The sequence below is a fragment of the Ascaphus truei genome, unplaced genomic scaffold (genome assembly GCF_040206685.1).
Source record: "Ascaphus truei isolate aAscTru1 unplaced genomic scaffold, aAscTru1.hap1 HAP1_SCAFFOLD_367, whole genome shotgun sequence".
NCBI classification, from domain to species: Eukaryota; Metazoa; Chordata; class Amphibia; order Anura; family Ascaphidae; genus Ascaphus; species Ascaphus truei.
In genome coordinates, this window is record NW_027456694.1 from 165,307 (window position 1) to 185,700 (window position 20,394).

Below are 20,394 nucleotides of genomic sequence, written 5' to 3' on the forward strand. Positions count from 1 at the left end.
TCCAATCCGCGGATTCAGCAATCTGTTGGCGGAATTCTTAAGGACGGATTGCGGGACCCACGGATTGGATTCTGCAAATCCGTCCACGGGTTGCGGGATCCGCGGAGTGGATTGGTAATAATAAAAAAAAAATCAGCAAAACTTCTTCAGATCCAAATTCTCCAAAAAAAATTTGCCCGTCTCTAGGCTGGAGTGCAAAACAAATGCTGAAAAAATATCTTCTCAACACACATCCATAACAAGATAAAGGGAGTGAAACCAACGCGTTTCACGATTCCCTCTGCACTTTTGGCACTTTGGACCAAGGTGAACAAATAGCAGTGACATGTTTAATAAAGTGAGGTAGCGGGTGCCTTTGGAAAACCCATTTTGAATATTCCATAAATATGAGTACTTTAGCATCAGTGACAACATTTACAATCACCATCCCCCATTCGAAAACCCCAATGTATACAAAAACAGGGGAACTTCAAACGTTCAAAAATGACTGGAAAATACTTATGCTTGTCTTATTTTTTTTTTTTTAATTAACTAAGAAGAATCCATTAAACATTACTTTTCACCTAGACAATGACCAGAAGTAAGATGGGAGCAAGAAATTAGGAAATGTTAGAGCAAAATAGAAAAGAGAGGCTGTAACCCGCAGTACCTGGGAGATCATCGAGGAGGCTTCATCCAGCCATGGGGACACAAGATGATGATGATGATGATATACAGGGGATTATATGGTGATATTCAGCAAGAACACTGCCATTGAATGCTATAGAAACTGTCATGTTCTGAGTTGCAACTGAAAATGTTGGGTTATTCACTAAACTGGAGAAGTGCCGATCAGGGCGCTGTCATACTGCAAGTCCCATTGAAATAAATAGGAGTTCAATGAATAACAAGTCACTACTGTACCTGTTTACGTACACTGGTGACACACTTTATTCGAGCTCGGCTAGTCCCACGAATTCGGGTATACCCGGGTGTATTGAGGTTTGTGACTGTTTTCTGCCCGAGTGCATTGGGTTATTTTCCAGGCAGGGTTTGAAGCATTTTATTCCCGCTGGCTGCAATACTGCACAGTATATATATATATATATATACTGCATTACAATTCATGAATTTATGCCATCTGGTAGACACGCGAAGCATTGCAGCCTATTAAATCCTAATCATTATCATTTAACAGATCAGCCGCCCGTCAGCCAGGCATGAACCCAGGCTGGGAAGGCAAACGCAACGGGGCTTGTCAGAGGTGAGGAGCGGCGCATTCCAGGTATCTGCCAGGTACATACTGGGTATTTGCTCGAATAAAGTGTGTCGGTGCAGTACCAACCCGGAATAACACCATTTATTTCTTTCCCAAACCTCAAGTTCCAGTTTCAATTAAAGGGATTTTATGTCAAAAGCATTGCTGCCTTTCTATTTTCAGAGCATAAAAAGCAGAACTATTAGCCTTTCTAAAAAGACCCTTTGTCCTGCTGTTTACCCCGATAAGAAACGAGAGGAATCAGAAATAGTCAGAAGAACAGCAAATGTGTGGTGCTCTGAACGAAAGCCTATAAAGTAAAATCCTTGAAAAAGAGCTTGCGCTCGAAACGCGTTGGTGGGGGGCTCTGTACCCCGTAATGCTGTTATATTTTTCTTGTAGAATCCATTAAATAATATATTTTTTATGGGAACTAGCTCTTTTTGGATTTCCTTTATTCATACTTTTTTTTGACCATGTGTGTTTGGTGCCTGCTTTTTCCCATCTGCATTTCTCGAATCAGAAATAGTGCCAGGATTTTTAAGTCCCTTTAACCCGTGCGACGGTACCAAGCTCGAATAAAACATCTTTGTTTTGTGATCACGTGAATGATACAGAGAGCTGTTTTGAACATGCCACTCTGCGGGAGAAGATTTGATGCCGATTAATTTGAATGGCGATGAACCCTTCTCTCGCACTGGGATGTGGTATCATAGAATCTTAAAAAGGGGTTCCCCGATACAATAGAAACATATCACTTTACATGGCCCAACTAGTCTGCTAGTTTCCTATCTGCTGTAATACCTAGGGGTGCCAGGTGGCTTCTCCAAAAATACTGGACACAATGGTGAAAGGTGCGACGCACTTGACACCCACTTCTCTCCACTCCATGCTGTTTCCTCCTCTCCTTGGCCCCACCCCTAGGTTCCTGACACAGCCTCCTGACTGGCTGCTGCTGGGTAATGCAGCCAATCAGGATGGAGGAAGCTGCCCAGCCCCTAGCAACAAGCATGGCTCTCTCCCTGGGGCCCCCCAAGCTGGTCGGGTCACTATGTCCAGAGAGGTAACACCAGACACATACATGTCCAGTAATACCCCTATCTTTTTACTGGACAGATTGTCCAAATACACGACACCTGGCAACCCTAGTAATACCTCAGACCCTATTTGATCTTTCGTATTTAGGATAGCCTTCTGCCTATCCCAAGCAGGGCTGGTGGAAGGGTGTTAGGTGCCCTAGTTGAAGCTTACACACGGATCCCTCCCCAAGAATAAACTTTAAAAAATGTATATTGTGCATTAGTATGAATACAAATTCTGCATATATAATTACAGATTTCTACATTGTACTGGAGGAGGGTAAGTTATGTGCCCTGGTGGGGCGGGGGAGGAGTAGCAGCAGGTATAGGCCACATCAGAGGGGGGTGGGGGGGGGGGAGGGTGTAGACTGCGCTTACCTGCAGCCTGGATGGGGTCAGGCCTTCAGGAAGGGGGCCGCACAGCAGAGGGGCCTGTCAGGGGACCTTCCAGATGGGGCCTGCCAGAGGGTGTCCGTGGAGGTGCCGGTCCGGCCTCCAGCAGGCACCTCCGCGGATCTGGCACATGTTAGGTTCGCCGGCAGGAGGTCAGGGCCTCCTGACTCCTTAGACCCGGGACATCAATCCCAGCTGCCCCGCTGCTACATGGAATTCCCATTTTTTTTTGTCGACTCCAAAACGTTGCTGCTTCATGTGACCGACTAGTTTACCTAGTGGATAATCCGGCCCTGATCCCGAGCAAGTTTGAATTCCCGTAATGCTTTAACCCCTACCACCTCTGCCGGGCGGCTATGCCACCAATCCACCACTCCTTCTGTGAATCCTCACATTTCCCCTTAGCCTGCTACTCCTCAAACAATGCCTCTTTTTAGTGATATGATTCCTGTTGAATCAAACCCTTTCTCCCCCCCACCCCACCCCCCCCCCCCCCATAAAAAGCAATGACAGGGAGCGTTCGAGCAGCGCAGAAGATTTGCTGGGATATGTTAGGAGAAGCACACACAGAACAATGCTAAATGCAGCCCGTGTTAATCTTCGGAAACGCAGACACAAACACTCCGTGCCGTACCTTTGTATCTGGTCACCACAGCCGAGTTGACACTCAGCGGCTCCTGAAAGGTGACAGTGAGTGATGTGCTGCTTGTTATCATGAGGCAGACGTTGGTTGGCGCCTCCGGTGCTCCTGGGAAAAAAAAAAAAAAAAGAAGAAGAAGACAAGAGACGTCAGAACTGAGCTCCACAAATCCTAACCAAACAAAAGGAGGAGCTGAGAAGTAAATCGAGGCTTTTCAAGTATTTCTTTTGCCTTTCAGCCCTGCAGTTTACTCTTAAGAAAACGACCGTGCGTGATTGAAAAGGTGTAACGGCTAATACCCTACAAAGAAAGTATTAGGACCCGTATTTTAATAAGCGGTTCTAATCCTTAAGGCACCTTACAGCCAAGTCAAGTAAATGAACTCTTAGATTGTAAGCTCTTCGGGGCAGGGATTTCCTTCCCTATTGTCCGATTCTGCTGCACTTATTGTATAATTATAATTCCCTGTACTGTATTCTTTGTGAAGCGCTGAGTACACTTTTGGCGCTATATAAATAAAGACATACAATACAATGCGTCATAAAGGTATAGGGCTCCATTTACTAGTCTCCCAGCTTCAAAAATATTGCAAAACCAGTGCAATATGCCCCAGTTTTGCTGCTGGGAGAATTAAGCCCCATCTTGTCTTAATGCATAGCATCGCGTAGTTAATATGGGCCCAGTGGCTTATTCTATTTCTTTTTATTTTATTATTGTAGCGCTGACCGTGTATGTAGCGCTGTACATAGAATTTTACCGGCATGAGTCCCTGCCCCGTAGAGCTTGCAATCTATCATTTTGCTGGACAAGGTCACAAGGAGCTGACACCGGGATTTGAACTCACAGTCAGCGCCTTTACTCCCCGATCCGCTCCTTCATCCGAAGAAGGCCAATCGGGTTGTTTTTGGGTGATATTACCCAACGAAATGAATGGGGAATTTGGGCCAAAAAAAAGCTTGTTCGGCAGCTTTGGCAGATATAAAATAAGCTACAGTGCAGCATTCTTTCTGCTTTATTGACTACTGTTTTTACAATCTTTACCTAATCTCTTTTGTAACGAGACTGTATGTAAGCTGGTACATATACAGTAGAGTCTCGGTTATCCAACCTAAACGGGACCGATACCGCTTCGGATAACCGAATATGACGGATAATACGGAAAGTATTATTCCGACAGCTGCGCCCCCCTTCTTCTCACTTACCAGGCGGCAGAAGAGGAGGACTGAAGACCACGGAGCGGCCCGGAGAAGAGGACCACGTCAGAAGAGGAAAGGAGTTAAGACAGCGGGTGGCAGCAGGAGAAGACCGTGTGAGCGGAGCAGGAGCAGAGAGGCACAGGAGAACGGCCGGTCATTCACCTGTGCCGCTCGCATGGTCTTCTCCTGCCGCCGCCCGCTGTCTTACCTCCTTTCCTCCGCTGACGTGGTCCTCTTCTCCTGCCGCCAGCTGTCTTCCTGCTGTGCCGCTCCACTCCCGTGGTCTTCAGTCCTCCTCTTCTGTCACCGCTGGTAGACCTGGTAAGTGAGATGGGGGGGGCACACAGATGTTGGATAAAACACGAGTGTTGGTTAACTATTGGCAGGCAGGCAGGCACAGGTCAAGGCTGTAAGCAGGCAGAGAGTGTTCAAGCAGGCATGGGTCAAGGCAGCAGGAAGGTAGAGTGGTCAGTCAGGTCAAGGCAGGAAGCAGGCAGAGAGAGTGTTCAAGCAGGCATGGGTCAAGGCTGGGAGATAGTGGTCAAGGCAGCAGGAAGGTAGAGTGGTCAGTCAGGCACAGGTCAAGGCAGGAAGCAGGCAGCTAGAGTAGTCACGGGTCAAGTCACAGTAGCCAAACAAACACGTTGATCCAGTAAGGTACAGGAGGAAAGGGTTGGCCTTAAATTGGAAGCATGGGGGTGTGTCAAGGAGGGCTGATCGAGATCCGCTGTGTGAAGCAGCAGCAGTAGTAGCATGAGCTCAAAGGCACACTGAGACCCACTGAGGCCCACTGAGGCCCACTGAGACCCACTGAGGCCCACTGAGGCCCACTGAGACCCACTGAGGCCCACTGAGACCCACTGAGGCCCACTGAGGCCCACTGAGACCCACTGAGGCCCACTGAGACCCACTGAGGCCCACTGAGGCCAACTGAGGCCCACGGAACTGTCCAGGTGTTAATCTGTCTCACTGTCAGAGCTGCTTCGCTGAGCAGCAGAGGTCACAGGTCCAAATCCCACCAGGCCTAACACTGCGGGGCTAATAACAACAAACAACTTCCAACCGCATTGAACGGGACACGTGGATTCTGGAGAACGGTCGATTAAGATTGATATTGGGATACTTGGGCATATGGTTTGACTCCCATTTAACATTCGGGATGCACATTGATACCCTTACATCCATAACCTGCGCCAAACTAGGTGTACTTTATAGCAGCGGTGTGCAATGTGGGGTGCGCTGACACAACTGACAAATTTTTTTTTAGATCGCGTACCAGTAGCGCACTTTTTAGATAGTTGCCGGAAAGTAATGAGGCACGGGTAATTGCACCCTCCCTCCGGCAAATTACCAACATATAAACAGGATAACGTTGTAGGACTTTGATGCTCGATGTTCAAAATGAATCTCTTGACTTCAAATAAAGGAATAGGGAGGAAGCGTATTTCCCCAAAAATAAGAGGCGTCCCGGAACACAAGGTCACGATCTGAAGCTGGAGGGTGGCAGGCTGAGGGGGGAAATGTAAGGAAGTATCTCTTCACGGGAAGGGTGGTAGTTTCATGGAATTGTCTCCCGGCAGAGGTGGTAAGGGCTAATACAGTAAAGTTTTTTTGGTCCTTAGCCTACTCTCCACCTTGGAGAGACTCCTTGGCTTTTGAACCCCGTTTTTGCTCTATATAGTACCCCTAGTAATAGGTGAGGTCATTTATAATACAGGAAGATGAGAAAAAAAGGGTTTCTAAGGTCAGAGAATACCTAAACCACAATCTTAATGCAATCCCCTAAATCTCTGGAGGGCCTTAAATTACAACTTAAATGATCCACAAATATTTCCATTCATTGCAAAAATTGCCTTCATGGTGACTGCCTTAGCATTTCTGGCTTGATATATATATATATATATATATATATATATATATTATCCTCTCTGATACCCCCTAAGCTACTGTACCTCCTGCACGTAGCCACTCCGAGAACTCACTATGAAAAAGCCTGTGTTGTTCAAAAGCCATAGAGAGAGATCTGCCTTTACCAGTCCAGAGATGCCAGCCAGAGTGATGGTGAGGACGTCACTGAAACCTGGTCTAAATAAGGATAAGACGAGCTTCACCATCCCTCCCCACCCCCCCCCCCCCCCACGAGTGAAGTGGAGAGAGTGCTGCCATGATGTGCCAGTTGGAATCGTGGCTCACACAACATTGAGGGAAAGAGAGCGAAAGAAAGGGGGCTTGTGAAAGCAGCAGAGAGCGTGGCCCAGCCACCCGCTCCAGGGAACGTGCGTGAATCAGAGAGGAGCCTGTTCAGGGAGCAGTCCTCAGCCTTCCCAGAGTCACAGCCTGCCGTGGGGAACTGGAGACAGCTAGAAGGGACCACCCAGCGAGGCAGGGACACTGTGTGCTTTCTAAGGGGCTACTGAAACGGACCACTAATTGGTTGACTATAAGGCACTTTGCTTCCAAGGGTGAATGCTCTGCAACTTGCATTGCATAAATAAAACCTTCTTTACATGTCTGCCTTCGGCTGAGAGCACCCGTTTTCTGTGCACGGTTACAGTACCCTTTGCCGTGTTGCGGTTGCCCACGATATACTAGGTCCATGTGTTTTCTCTTTGCATGGAATGGTTAGGGGCTTAAACACTGATGGAGCAGGATGGATTAACACCATCTTAAAAGGACGGCGGGCTTGAATCGGAATTAACAAAGGCATTATCAAACCTTAAATCGGGTTATTGTCCTGCCGGCAATGATTATTGGGGACAACAGCCATTAACGGCCAGAAAAATACGTCATGCTCGAGTCTTGCTTTCACCTCTTATGTAACCCTTTCCCTCCCCTGTGCTGCAATGCATTGCCGCCAGCGAAGGGTTAACACTGATGCCTGGATAGGCATTACCACGTTGTTGAAAGATGCCCTACTCGGCAACGGAGAGAGAGCCCCGAGGTGTTTTGTTATTAAAAAAAAAAACGTCAAAATTTCCCCATGCGTCCAAAAACGAGAAGGGTCGCGGTTAACCCCTTCGCTGCCAGAGAAGCCTAGTTTGCCTGGCGATGGGGTTATCCATCTTTAAAACTCCCAGTCCCTCCCGTGTCTTTGTGTGTGTTCTCTAAAGCCCGGCTTCTGACATGAGAAAAGCTGATGTTTTTTTGGTTTCTCGAAATTGAGAGTTGTCGTCGGGTATCCGGAGGAATCAGAGGCTGTGTGATAAGAGACGCTAGGAGCGCCAAGCGTCACTACCAACCTAAAATAAATAGGGTTCCGTAAATTAGCCATAAAGGAGCAATTCAAGGAGTTTTTTTTATTTTCTCCTTTTTTTCATAGGTTTGAAGGAGTCGATCTCAGGACCCCCTGCTTGTCGAGATAAAGACCCTCTGAAAGGGTTTGCCGGTATCTAGCCAAAGTTTAAAGCTCCCGTGTCATGTGGACCTAAAGGAGGCCGAACTTAATGACATCACGGCTTCCTATTGGCCCGCAGGGAGCGGAAGCTTTGATGCTCCGCCCTTATATGATCCCTGCTAGCCGAGCGGAGTGGCTACCTGCACCCACTATTGAGATAAGAATCTCAGGAAACAGGGGGTCCCCGGAGCTGAAATTAACAGCTCCCCTTGCTGCAGGAGAGGAGAAGTGCTTGAGACTACAGTACGTCTGCTGACTTATACCCTTTGGTTTGATTTTAAACTATTTTTTGGAATTCTACATTTGTTATTCTCTCCAGTGCTATATCAGATTCTGGTAGCATTTATTGCTTAGAGGTTTTTTAATTTGCTTAGTTCGTTAGGGGTGCTGTTTATTGTTGTTGGGGCATTGGGGTAAGGTAAGTACCTTTTTGTCCCCTTGGGGATGAGAGGGAACGTGCCTGAGGAAGGGGTTTGTCCCCGAAACGTTGCACCCCTGTTTATCCCCATTTATTGCCCATTGCCCCCCCCCCTCTGCCCCCCTTATTTGCTCTTCACTCCTTATCCCTGGGTTTTTGTCTTTTTCCTACCTATTTTTTCATTGTGTATATTATATTATTGTGTGTGTGTGTGTCACATTGCTCTGTGTATTTATCTTGTGTAGATATTAAACCCTTTTTTTGATTTGGCATTTACCTACTCCTGAGACGTATTGCATTAGTCACCGAGTGCTGGAACTATTATTACTGCTTTGTAATTATTTAGGAGGAATTGGGTCCTTCTTTTGTTCCTCATATTTGCACCCTGCATCTTGTTTAGATTATCAGTGATTTTTTTGAGTGCTATCATTACTCTCTTTCTTTATGTCAAAGTTACTTTCTCTTATTCTCCAACCCCCCATATTTCCTGGTAGATTCATCTCCGATAAAATTCAAAGTTTGGTCAACAATGAATTTCACTTCGACCGAACACATTTTTTTTTTTGGAGAGTTCGAGGGAAATACAAGGCAAGTTTGCTCATCTCTATAGCGCACTAGCTGAAAGTTAATGGAAGTGCCCTGAACTTCTAAGAAACCAAAAAATACTGAGATTTAAAAATGGATAATTACATTTATTTTGTTTCTTAATGTGATATCGCCCTGGCTAAAACCACAACAACTTCACCCATAATAGAAAAATAGAATATATTTCACCTTTGTCCTAATAAAGTATTTTAAATCTTTTGGCTTGTGCATACCCCCTCATGTGACTGCAGTGCTCCGTTTTTTCCTCATTTGGACTTTCTCTATCCATCCATAATAGTTTAATTGCCTTCCGAGGTCCTGAAATGTTCGATCGAGCGCCTCTAATTCTGCGTGTTTGTGGGACATTGTACTCTCGTCCCAAACAACGATCTCGCCCTCTTGGAGAACTTTGGCTGCTCCTGTATTTCTGCTAATGTTGCCAACTAGATTTTCAGAGTGACCAAGATCAAGTGGTAGCTTGAGGGTTGTGTGATAGGATCATGTCATTTGTGATGTCATGACTGATGGCATCAGTGATGTCATCTGTGAGGTCGTCAGTGATGTCATTTGTGAACTGAATCCAAACATAGACAAAAACCCGCTCCTTGAGCTCAGGAACCATCAGGCAAAATGTACTTACGATATCTTAAGAGGTGTCCAAAGGCATAGCGACCAGACTGACAACTTTCCAAAGTTTAGAACAGATACTCACTTGCATGCTCAAAGCCCGTCTTCATTCTCTTGTAGAGGCGGTATCTCCACTCCCAAGACTTCAGCTGCTTCTCCTTCTCAGTGCTGTCTACTCCTAGGCCTTCGTTCTGTATCTTCGCCGACAGCTCGCACACTCTCTGTTGAGCCTCCTCAACCAATGTACTCAGGTGCATGGATCTGCTTTCCAGGCTGACAACTAGACAACAAAGGGACAACAAAGAGCGTCCTTGAAATGGTTTCGTTTACAGCGTCGAACCATATTCAACTGCTCTACAATGAACAGATATGAAAATAGTACATAACCATAATACTTCCGGCTTTACATGGCAAAGCCGGTAACCTACCGCACGCTGATGAGACCCAAAAGGTCGAAATAGAAAGTCTGTGAGTAGGCTTACTAGCTCTGCACTTCTTTAACCCAGGCTGTGCTGCAAAAGCTGTGTAATGCGGCAGGCATAAGCTTATAGGGGGTTCCATGTTAAAATGGATAAGAAGCAACAAGTGATGCTCATTTGCATGTCATTACCCAGAATTCCTGGCTGCAGTAGAAGCATTGCATGCTAAGAGATAATAGGGAAAGGCAGGGGTGCAGACCTGTCTGAGACATGTGAGTGTGCTCACGTGGTATAAAAAGAATACACCCCAGCTTGGGCACACACACGAGTGAACGTGAGCGAGATACCTCGATACAGTGGAAACCAAGAAACATAAATTGATCGCAGATAAGAATCACTTGGACCATCTCATCCTGCTGTTCTCCGCTCTGTTAGGAGACCTCAGAACCTATTGCCTGGCTTGCACTCACATGCCTCTTGATACAGTAGTTGATGCAAAGTGAAAAACGTGCTTGTTTTGCTCCATAATTGCTTTGATACACAGACCCCTCCGCCTTTTACCGACATCAAACAAACCTGCCACGTTTGAGACCCAGTAAATTTCCCTCGCTAACAATATACAATATGAGTTATTCTATTGCCGGTCTTGCGCTATTACCATTTTCCACTTGAAAAGTCTATTTTTGCACTTGATGAATAAGCCAAAACTCGACCAAGGCATCACAACTCCTGTTTCTGCATTAATGAATAGTCCCTGCTGGTCTCAAGAGAGACAGGATGTTACTGTATGTAACTCATGCTCTTTCCTGCTGATAAGTCTCCACTTTTTAAATATTTATTGTATCTTCCTTGTATATCCCAATAAAGAATCGTGCCATAAATTGTATGCATTTTCCCCAACATCTTCAGTAAAAACAATGACAAAAAATGTATACTAACACCCCCACTTTCTAAGTGTCCCGCGGTGCCCTGCACTTTTATCTATTAGCCAAATAGATATTTCCGTTGTTCTTTCGTGTCTCTTTTATTTTATTTGCATTGAGCGGATTTCTAAATGACATTTTGTTTACACCAAGCCAGGGGGCGGCCAACTCCAGTCCTCAAGGGACCACCAACAGGTCAAGTTTTAAGGATACCCCTGCTTCAGTCAAAGACTGAGCCCCTGATTGAGCCACCTGTGCTGAAGCAGGGGACATATTGAGCCACCTGTGCTGAAGCCGGGACTGATTGAGCCACTCGTGCTCAAGCAGGGACTAATTGAGCCACCTTTGCTGAAGCTGGGACTGATTGAGCCACCTCTGCTCAAGCAGGGACTAATTGAGCCACCGGTGCTGAAGCAGGGACTAATTGAGCCCCCTGTGCTGAAGCTGGGACCGATTGAGCCACCCGTGCTGAAGCAGGGCTATCCTGAACACCTGCCCTGTTGGTGGCCCTTGAGGACTGGAGTTGGCCACCCCTACACTAAGCCCAAAAATGCTTCAGCACGATTGAAACAAACACGCACAGCCCCCCAACCCCCCCCCCCCAGTTCTATTCTGTTCCGACGCAAATAAGAAATATCGTTTGACGTGGAAAATTTGGTGCGCAGGTCAGAAAATAAAATTTGCCTGGTTATGTGTTCAAACTTTCTATGTTCTAATGGGCACATGTCTGCATTAATTACAGGAAATTAATGCTAATTTATGATTACACCTAACCCCCCCCCCCCTTCAGCCTAAATTTATTTACAGATGAGGTCAACGAGAAAACGAGTTTAGTGTTATTATTTTTTTTTTTTTTACTGCTGTTGGGAACACTCGAGACTGTGTGTTCGGGGGCATTTGTCATGGTTAACGAACGTTGCCTCAGCAGTCAATCAAAGAATCTAAATAGTGTCGCACTTCACTTTAAAAAAAAACCCTCGGTCGTGAAGCATGACAGGAAGATAAACAAATAAATAGAAAAGTCGAGACGTGAAACAACAACCCTCTTTCAGTGATACGGCTCTGCCAACTCCCCAGGGAGGCTTAAAGGGGGCCCGGAATAAAGGATAATATAAGTGCTGTGGACACAGTTTAGCAATAAAGGTGAAGCACACACAGAGGCCATTGCGTGGAAGGGGAATACTTCACTGGAAATATGATTGGGCCGAAGGTGCAATTTCCTGCCGCTCGCAGATTGACATGTGGGTCTTAAATGTTGTTAATTTAACTAACTTCGAATTAATGGCGTAGTCTCCAAGTGCTGCCCCCGTCACGCGCTCAAAACACAGTCTCATTATGGTCTTGGGGAAAGTCCTACATGTAGGCAGCTGGAAAAAATGTCTGCATACGGTAGGTGTCATTTCAGCCACAGGTACGGCACGTGGGGTGGATGGTGTAATGGTTTAAGGCAGGAGTGGTCATCTCCAGTCCTCAAGGGCCACCAACAGGCACATCCCTGCTTCAGCACAGGTGGCCCAATCAGTGGCTCCGTGGTTGACTGTCCTGGTGTCCACTTTTATGTATGAAGCACTTATTCCTATGGAATCAGACGATGGGAATGAATGATCTTCAAGAGAAGTTGGGTAATCCCTTTGATGCCCCACGGGCCAGCAAGGCATCGGAATAGAAGGTATACAGATGGAGCAGACGGGGTTGCGTCCACGCACAATCCGCCCCCGGGAGAAGACACCAAAAAAGAAAAAGTAGTGGTGCTCCAGGTTTGAAAAAGTAAATGTATTATTACCGCACCCCTAGTATAGGACCGTCAGACGCAGAATAGGTTGGGGGACTATTCTTAAATTTAACTGCAAGACTAGGGGCGCTTTATCAGAGGGGTGGAAGGAAACAATAAAGTAGTCCACTGACTAGCATAGTCACTATGCCCCCATCCCCTCTCTCTCTCTCTGTTCACATCTCTTTCTCCTCCTCCACCTCTCTTCCCTCCCCCCCTCCTCTCTCCCACCTCCTCTCACTCCAATCCAAACAACTCCCTCTCTCCCACCTCCTCTCTTCCACCTCCTCTCTCGCACCTCCTCTCACTCCCATCCAAACAACTCCCTCTCTCCCACCTCTCTCCCACCTCCTCTCTCCAACCTCCTCTGACTCCCATCCAAACAACTCCCTCTCTCTCACCTCTCTCCAACCTCCTCACTCCCATCCAAACAACTCCCTCTCTACCACCTCTCTCCCACCTCCTCTCCCACCTCCTCCCACTCCCATCCAAACAACTCCCTCCCTCCCACTTCCAGGCCGCATCACACAGCTTCTTGGACCGTGTGTTTAACATGGAATGAGACGATTCGCTGCGATCAAACCGCCGCCGGCGCTCCGCCACCTCACATGTCGCCCCCAGGAGAACTCACCCTCAGGACACCTCGGCGCTAGCCATCTGCCCGCTCCGTGTACAGCAGCGGTCGTGCGCGACATCTTTAAATGTCCTTGGAACGGCGAGACATTAAAAGATGGCGACGTCGAGATCGTGAGCGGCGAGGTGAGGCCTCCTGGTGGCGGCAGTTTTGACCGTGGCCAAATGTCCCAGATGGGGTTTAACGGTCCTGCATTAGAAGGTATATAGAAGTAGCAGACGTTACTGCTAACGCTGGCCCGTGGTAGCGTGACACACGCAAAGAATCCCCAACGCACCTCCAATAGGACAAGTTATTTAGTACGTCACTAGATGTGTTTTCTATGTTATTTTTGTTTGTATCTCTCTCACTAATAAGAGAAAAGAGGAAACAAAACAATAATATAGCCAATAGCATGGCATGCGTGTCATGTGTGTTGTACCTAAGGGGTTAAAATTTCGGAGCACTATAAAAGCTACAGTGCAGTTAAAGCTGGTTAAAAACCAGGAGTGCCCTAGTAAATATGGTGAGAGAGGAAATTCGGGGGGGAAAAATAAAGTGCGACACAAAACACGCCAGCAGGAGCAGACACCATTGTGCATGCGTGAAGGGGCGGGGCTAATGCATTATTTTACCCGCTGGCGCTTGCCAGCAAGTACATTAAAGTGAGGAGGTTAACTCCCTCACTGTTCCATGCGTAGGAGACCACACCCTAGCATCCAGGCCTGATAGGGTATTCCAATCAACTACTGATCTGTAGGGTTTGAAAGGGCAGGTTCCCAGAGTGCTTGCCCTAGGAACAGCTGGGACTCTCACCCAGCACCAAGGCCAAGGAGCTTCACGAGCCTGCAAGATAGAAGATTCCCAGAGGGCTTAACTGGGACTCTCACCCAGTCTAAAAAGGAAGACATTGTGTTGTTGCAGATCTATGCTGTTTATGTTTCACCTTCTGCACTGCTGAGTGTATTATAACCTGTTTTTTTTCCCGTCCGTGAAATAAAAGACTATTTGTGTGTGGATTCCTGACTGACCCGACCTCGAAGAGTCTCTGTCTCTCTGTGTCTCTCTCTGTCTCTGTCTCTCTCATAAAGCCTGAGCAGAGGCAAGTGCGGTGCAGAGCAAAGGGTAAATAGTTATATTCTTTGAGGAATCCAGCTATAGAGGTAAAGCAAATGAGTAGCAAGTTTGGCACAGCCTTTGATGAACCGTTGAAGTTAGCCACTGCTGTGTCTTTTAGAGCTAATAGTCAACTGCAAGGACCCGCACACAGGGACTGCATCCTTTTATACAGGCCCTCGGTAGACAGCTATATTGACGGCACCACCTGACTTCCAACAGCCTATAAAAAGGCACCTGTCCTGTCTTCCACTGCTTCACAACACGCTCGCTACCCTGGAGGCAGGTTCTCTGTTTCACTGCTGCTCAGAAGCTCTCAGACCTGCTGCTGGCTCTTGCGAAAAGCTGGTATCGATTCCGGCTTGTCTCTTTACTCTGCTGCTTGTTCCCTGCTCTGACCTTTGACCCGATCGACTACTCTTCTGCTTGCCGCCTGCCCGGACTTTGGATCGTCTGACTACCCCACTCGCCTGCTCCTGAGCTCCCTGCCTCCATCACACCGCTGATCTGGACTCCTGCTTCCAGCTACCAAGCAGCATCCCTTTGGAATCTCCCCGTGGCTTCTCCTTCGAACCTTGACAAGAACCACGCCATAGACACTCAACCCACCCAGAAATTGTCTACTAAAATGGAAATACAAACAGCCCATTTTGGGGTTGGGGGGGATTATAGGTCTACCTCCTGTTCTTCCTTGAAGATAGTGTATTTGTGAAACATTACTCCCACAACAAGTAAAGCTACAAAGCTGAGGCTATCAGGTATTTTAACACTATTAAATAAATACAAGTAATTCTTTAGGGAACGTTCCTGGCGCCCCATTAATTACAATCCACTTATATTGCCTGACCCGTAGCTGCAATCCAAGCTGAAGCAAAAACCCCTGAGAATCCATATAATATGGAAGAAGGAATCTAATTATAGTGTGCATGGAGTGTGTGTGTCACTGCAGCCGGTTAGGGGTTACGCCAAAATAAAATGGTCATTACATATTGTTTGAAGTTGGGTAACACACAGTTACAATGCAATAGCATTAAGATGAATAGGGAACTCCAGCACCAACTGTCCCACCGCCTTGTGCAAACGCCGACTGCGTCGCCCTGCCATCCCCCCCCCCCATCCTTACTCCCAGCCGGCAAAACCAAGGGGCGGAGTGAGAGGGCACAGCACCCCAGATTGGATGGGGCTGCAACTCCACTTTTGCCGCCACCGCAGAAGCTACCGCCTCGTGCAAATGAGTGTACTCCACCAGAACCCCCGATTTCCTAATATAGGCCCGTCAGGCCCCGGCCTTGGACCCCTACATTTTAGGGGGCCCCTTGCCAGGCCCAACGGCTCGCCGAACTAAAATTATTATCAGTGGCGGCGGGTGCAGCGGCGTATTATTTAACCATCGGGAGCAGTTTACCGACGGCGTAATCGGTGCATAGTTTTTAATGGTTGCCGTTGTTATCAGAAACTTTTCCTTAAACACCGACATCAACCGGAACTTTGAACCCTAATTTGAAACCCTGACGGATAACTGCGCGGCGATGCTTTCGGTTTGAGCGGACGGCTGCGTGGGTGACAAAACATTTTTTTTTGGGGGGGGGGGGGGTGAGGGTCAGAGGGGGGGGGGGCTGGTTCCTGGCCTAGGGACCCCAATTGGGTAAATCGGGCTCTGTGCTGCACCCCCGGTCGTGCTGCCCCAGAATTTAAGCATTTAGCATTCTGATGGGCAATGAGAGACATTACTAATGGCTCCAGCTTCTCTTAGGATGTGACAACCCTGCCACATTCCTCATTATACCATGCAACATCGGGTTTAAAAGAAGTGGTAAGGACAGGGGTGGGCTGTTCCGGACCTACTATTAATGAATATTAAAGCACTTAAGTCTTCTAATGTCACATCGCAATTGCCGCCTCCTCACTGCAGGGCTGAAAAATAAAGATTCCTCCATTATTCTCTTTGACATTTCCTTTGACGCAGCTCTGCTTATGAACGGACCATTTTAACCATGTTGAGGGTATATTTCATAAATGGGGATACTCAGCCTAGTGCAGCTACCGGAATATATCAAGCTATAACTCCTGCTCAGGGTCTAAAGTCTTTGACATCCAACATGGATAATTGATTTACAGTAATTCCTTCAATGTTCTGCTGGAGGTTTTCAATAAACGAACGTTGGAACAGTTATCCAAACAGCGGTGGCCTGGGCTGCAGACTCCCAGGACATGATTAGCCCACACCGTAATAACCTTGTAAAAGAGATTCGCCTGTGGCTACTTCTCCCTTCTCCCTGGCTCCTAATGGAAATTAGGCTGAATAGCCTGTCAGGGGTGATGATAATTGATTGCAAAGCAACTCCTAGAATAACATATTGCCATAGGAGTGACATGGTAGCAGCTATGCAAAGCACTTTGGATCATACACAAAGAGTATCACATCTCTGGTTTCCAGGCAAAGCGTTTTCGCATTGGGCCATTACCAAAATAACACTCTGCTGGTCACTTGGAAAAACTAGGGTGTCCTGGCCCCGTCTGCTAATTGCTGATGTACTCCCCCTAAGAAAAATAAATTGGCCTCTGTATTAATTATTCTGTGGATAGATTTTAATTTAAAATTCAATCACCAGTCTGTCCAATTTTTTTTATACCAAACCGTTAATGAAAGGCTTTGGCGGGGTGAGGGGGGGCGGGGGGGGGGGATTGTTGGTTATTGGGGCTCAGGGGGAGAGCAGGGACAGAGGAGGGGGGAAGATCTGAGTGCAAGGTGAGGGGAGAGGGACCCTTCATTTATCGCCCATAAATGTCCACACAACCCCCGTACGGGGTTGCCGGTATCTGCAGCCAGGACACTTGTGTGCCTAATGAGATGTGTCATTTAAATGTCCCGCATCACGTGGGCCAATAGGAAGCGGTGATATCACCCCTTGCTGCTTCCTATTGGCTCACACAACCTGGACATTTAAAGTCCACAGAGATACCGGCGCCGACTTACGGAGTAAAGTATCTTTTGAAGCAGAGGGCCCACGGAGCTGAAACGAATGAGTTTCAGCTCCCGAGACCCCCGTGCTTCAATCCTATAAGATAAAAGGATAAAACAATGCAACCTGCAGTGCTGCTTTAACTAAGCAAAAAAGTAATGTATTTATTTTTAGATTTTAAGTTGACAAAACTTTTTTTTAATTATTTTTTTACGGCGTGCAACATTAGCTCATCCAGATAAACTTTGGATAGCCATATTATGTACAGCATTGTACAAAATTAGTTCGGTGAGGTCTAATTGACCAAATTCTGTATGCACATGGGACCAAAACCAATTTAAAACGTAACTTGATATGCTGCATAGCCTACTAGGGTTTCATTACATGGACACGGAAATCCCGGTTGAAACATTTGATTGCAAAATTGTGACAATAACAATGGCCCCGTAGGTAAAATAACCGGGAAAAGTAGGAGGTACTGTAGTGTGATGCATTCTATTGGCGCAATAAATACTTGATATGTTACAAGCTTTCGAAGCACTCAGCGTCCTTCATCAGGTCTCGCACTGCCAACTCTTTCTCCCTTCTCTGTTATTTTACCACATGGAAGAAAGGACCAACACGGCCCCACCCTTCAATGGCCTCGTGGGTGACAACTACCCTTAGTGGTGAAGAGTAGAGATGGACGACACTGGCGTTATGCGTTTCACGGAATTTCCCGAGCTTTCCATTCAAAATCCATCTGTATTGGCCCCAAAAAAGGACTGTATGTAAACCTGTCCATGTCTGGTATCGGTGTAATCAGGGAACACACGGAAGTCATATTTCGTACTCGTTTTAATGAAATGAATGAGTTTGTGTAGTGATATCGGGGGACAATATTAAGAAAATAAGTCATCCCCCCCCCCTCATATTTATGGCATCCTATCTTGGTCACATGATATCCAATCCGCCCGAGATAGATACTTATGAAAAGCTCAAATTGTGCTGGAAAAAAAATAATGCAATCTATAGTCTTCATACAGGTGCATATGAAGCGAATCACAAGAATAATACTTAAATGTATACAGTGCCAAATGTTTAAATGGCCAGCAAGGTGGTACTGAAGGGGTTAAGGCCTCAAGTACCTTCTCTATTTGAAACAAATTGTGATGTAAAAACCGAGTTTGATTGGGACTTTAAAAATGACAACTGACAACCATTGCAATTGTCTAAGACAGGGGGTGGGCCACCACAGGGAAAGTTTTTAGAATATGCCTGCTTCAGCACAGTTGGTTCAATGAGTGGCTCAGTCTGAGACCTTCCCTCAAGGGCCACCAAGCTGACCTGTTGGCCGTCCCTGCCCTATGTCATGGGGTCTGGCACTCCATCAGTGACCCCATGACAAGATGGCGACTCCATGCCCAATGAGCGCTTGTTTTTCAGGCTGGATCGCGTGCTGCATTCCCACACGGTCTGCGGGGACGGGAAAAGGAAGAGGAGAACTCCTCTGTGTGTATTATCCCACACCGAGAGACACCATTTGAAACCAGAACTGGGAGAACACACACACACCTCCCACTTGATATCCAAGTCACTGACCAGGGGATAAGTGAGCGAGAACACACATACACCTCCCACTTGTGATCAAGTTGCTGATTGAGGGACTCTGAGGGACACCCCCCAAAGATACCATTTTGGGCTTTTTGCTGTCACATGGCCATGTGAGTAATAGTCTTGCCCATTCTATATTACCACTGTCCCTTATCACCCATTTGCACACTACGCACACTGTGTCACATTGAGTACACAATAGCATTATATATGCTTTTCTTTTATTTATCCTGTATACTAGCATCTGCGCTGCCCGCATTACACCCATCTACTTCCATGAGGATCTAATGAGGATCCTATTTGGGACGAGCATTTGTATTGTATTGCACTTTATTATTCACTTATTGTATATACTGTATATATTTTTTGCACTACCACGGCACTATCACCACTTATGTAGACAGCGCCTCAGTTCTAGGTGGGTGAGGCTCCTTATATATGTGCCCCACAAGAAATGGTGGTTAAACTGAGCACATAAATAGTTAATTGGGGTAAAGCACACCCTCTCTAGACTCTGAAAGAGTCCTGTCTCTAGATATCATAAAGATGGTTAGGTCAACAGCACCCATATATAAATTCCAGTGCTCTATCTAACTCTCTTATACATAATGATACTGTCTCTGCTAGGTAGAAACTGCTCTCGGAGAAGTGTGTGCAGTGGCAAAGTCTGAGCGCTTAGGGAGACTGCGTCCATGGGCAGCACAGCGCTCTGACGAGAGAAAGAGAGAGAAAGAGAGAGAGAGAAAGAGAGAGAAAGAGAGAGAAAGAAAGAGAAAGAAAGAGGAGAGAGAGAGAGAGAAAGAGGAGAGAGAGAGAAAGAGAGAAAGAGGAGGGAGAGAGAGAGAAAGAGGAGGAGAGAGAGAAAGAGAAAGAGAGAGAGAGAAAGAGAGAGAGAGAAAGAGAGAGAGAGAGAGAAAGAGAGAGAGAGAGAGAGAGAGAGAGAGAGAGAGAGAGAGAGAGAGAGAGAGAGAGAGAGAGAGAGAGAGAGAGAGAGAGAGAGAGAGAGAGAGAGAGAGAGAGAGAGAGAGAGAGAGAGTAAATAACCCTGTGTTATTTAAATTATGACTAATAGTGGTGTTACAACTGTCCAGACTGCGGAAGCCCTCTCTCAGTGTCTGGATAGGAACGCCAAGTTTAGGTATAACTTAACATTAAAGAGGCAGTCCAAGGGGCACTAAAAAAGAGCTAAAAACGAATTACCTAAGCTGCCGATCGATTGGTTCTCCTGTGAGCCTGCTTCCCAGGGTTCTGTAAATGGCCGCCTTTCAATTTTAATCAATCCTTCAGTCAGTGTAACTCAGCAGCTACAATGTATACTGACTTTACTAAGGTAACTTTATCTATTGTTACAGTTTGCAGCTCAAACAAGCTGGGAACATTGGCAACCAATTATCCCAAACAGGAAAGTGTTACAAAGATCTTGCACT

The 20,394-nt window shown here is 46.6% G+C and overlaps 1 protein-coding gene across 1 annotated transcript in view; it reads right to left on the reverse strand.

The window, feature by feature from the left end:
* The window catches only part of LOC142483768 (ankyrin repeat and fibronectin type-III domain-containing protein 1-like), a 161,064-nt gene that overhangs the window by 137,246 nt on the left and 3,424 nt on the right, over positions 1 to 20,394 (reverse strand). The window contains exons 2-3 of the mRNA XM_075583751.1: positions 9,655 to 9,849; positions 3,344 to 3,457 (exon numbers count right to left, since the gene is read on the reverse strand). Of these exons, the coding sequence (XP_075439866.1) occupies positions 3,344 to 3,457; positions 9,655 to 9,849 (309 nt within the window). The remainder of the gene's footprint in view (positions 1 to 3,343; positions 3,458 to 9,654; positions 9,850 to 20,394) is intronic.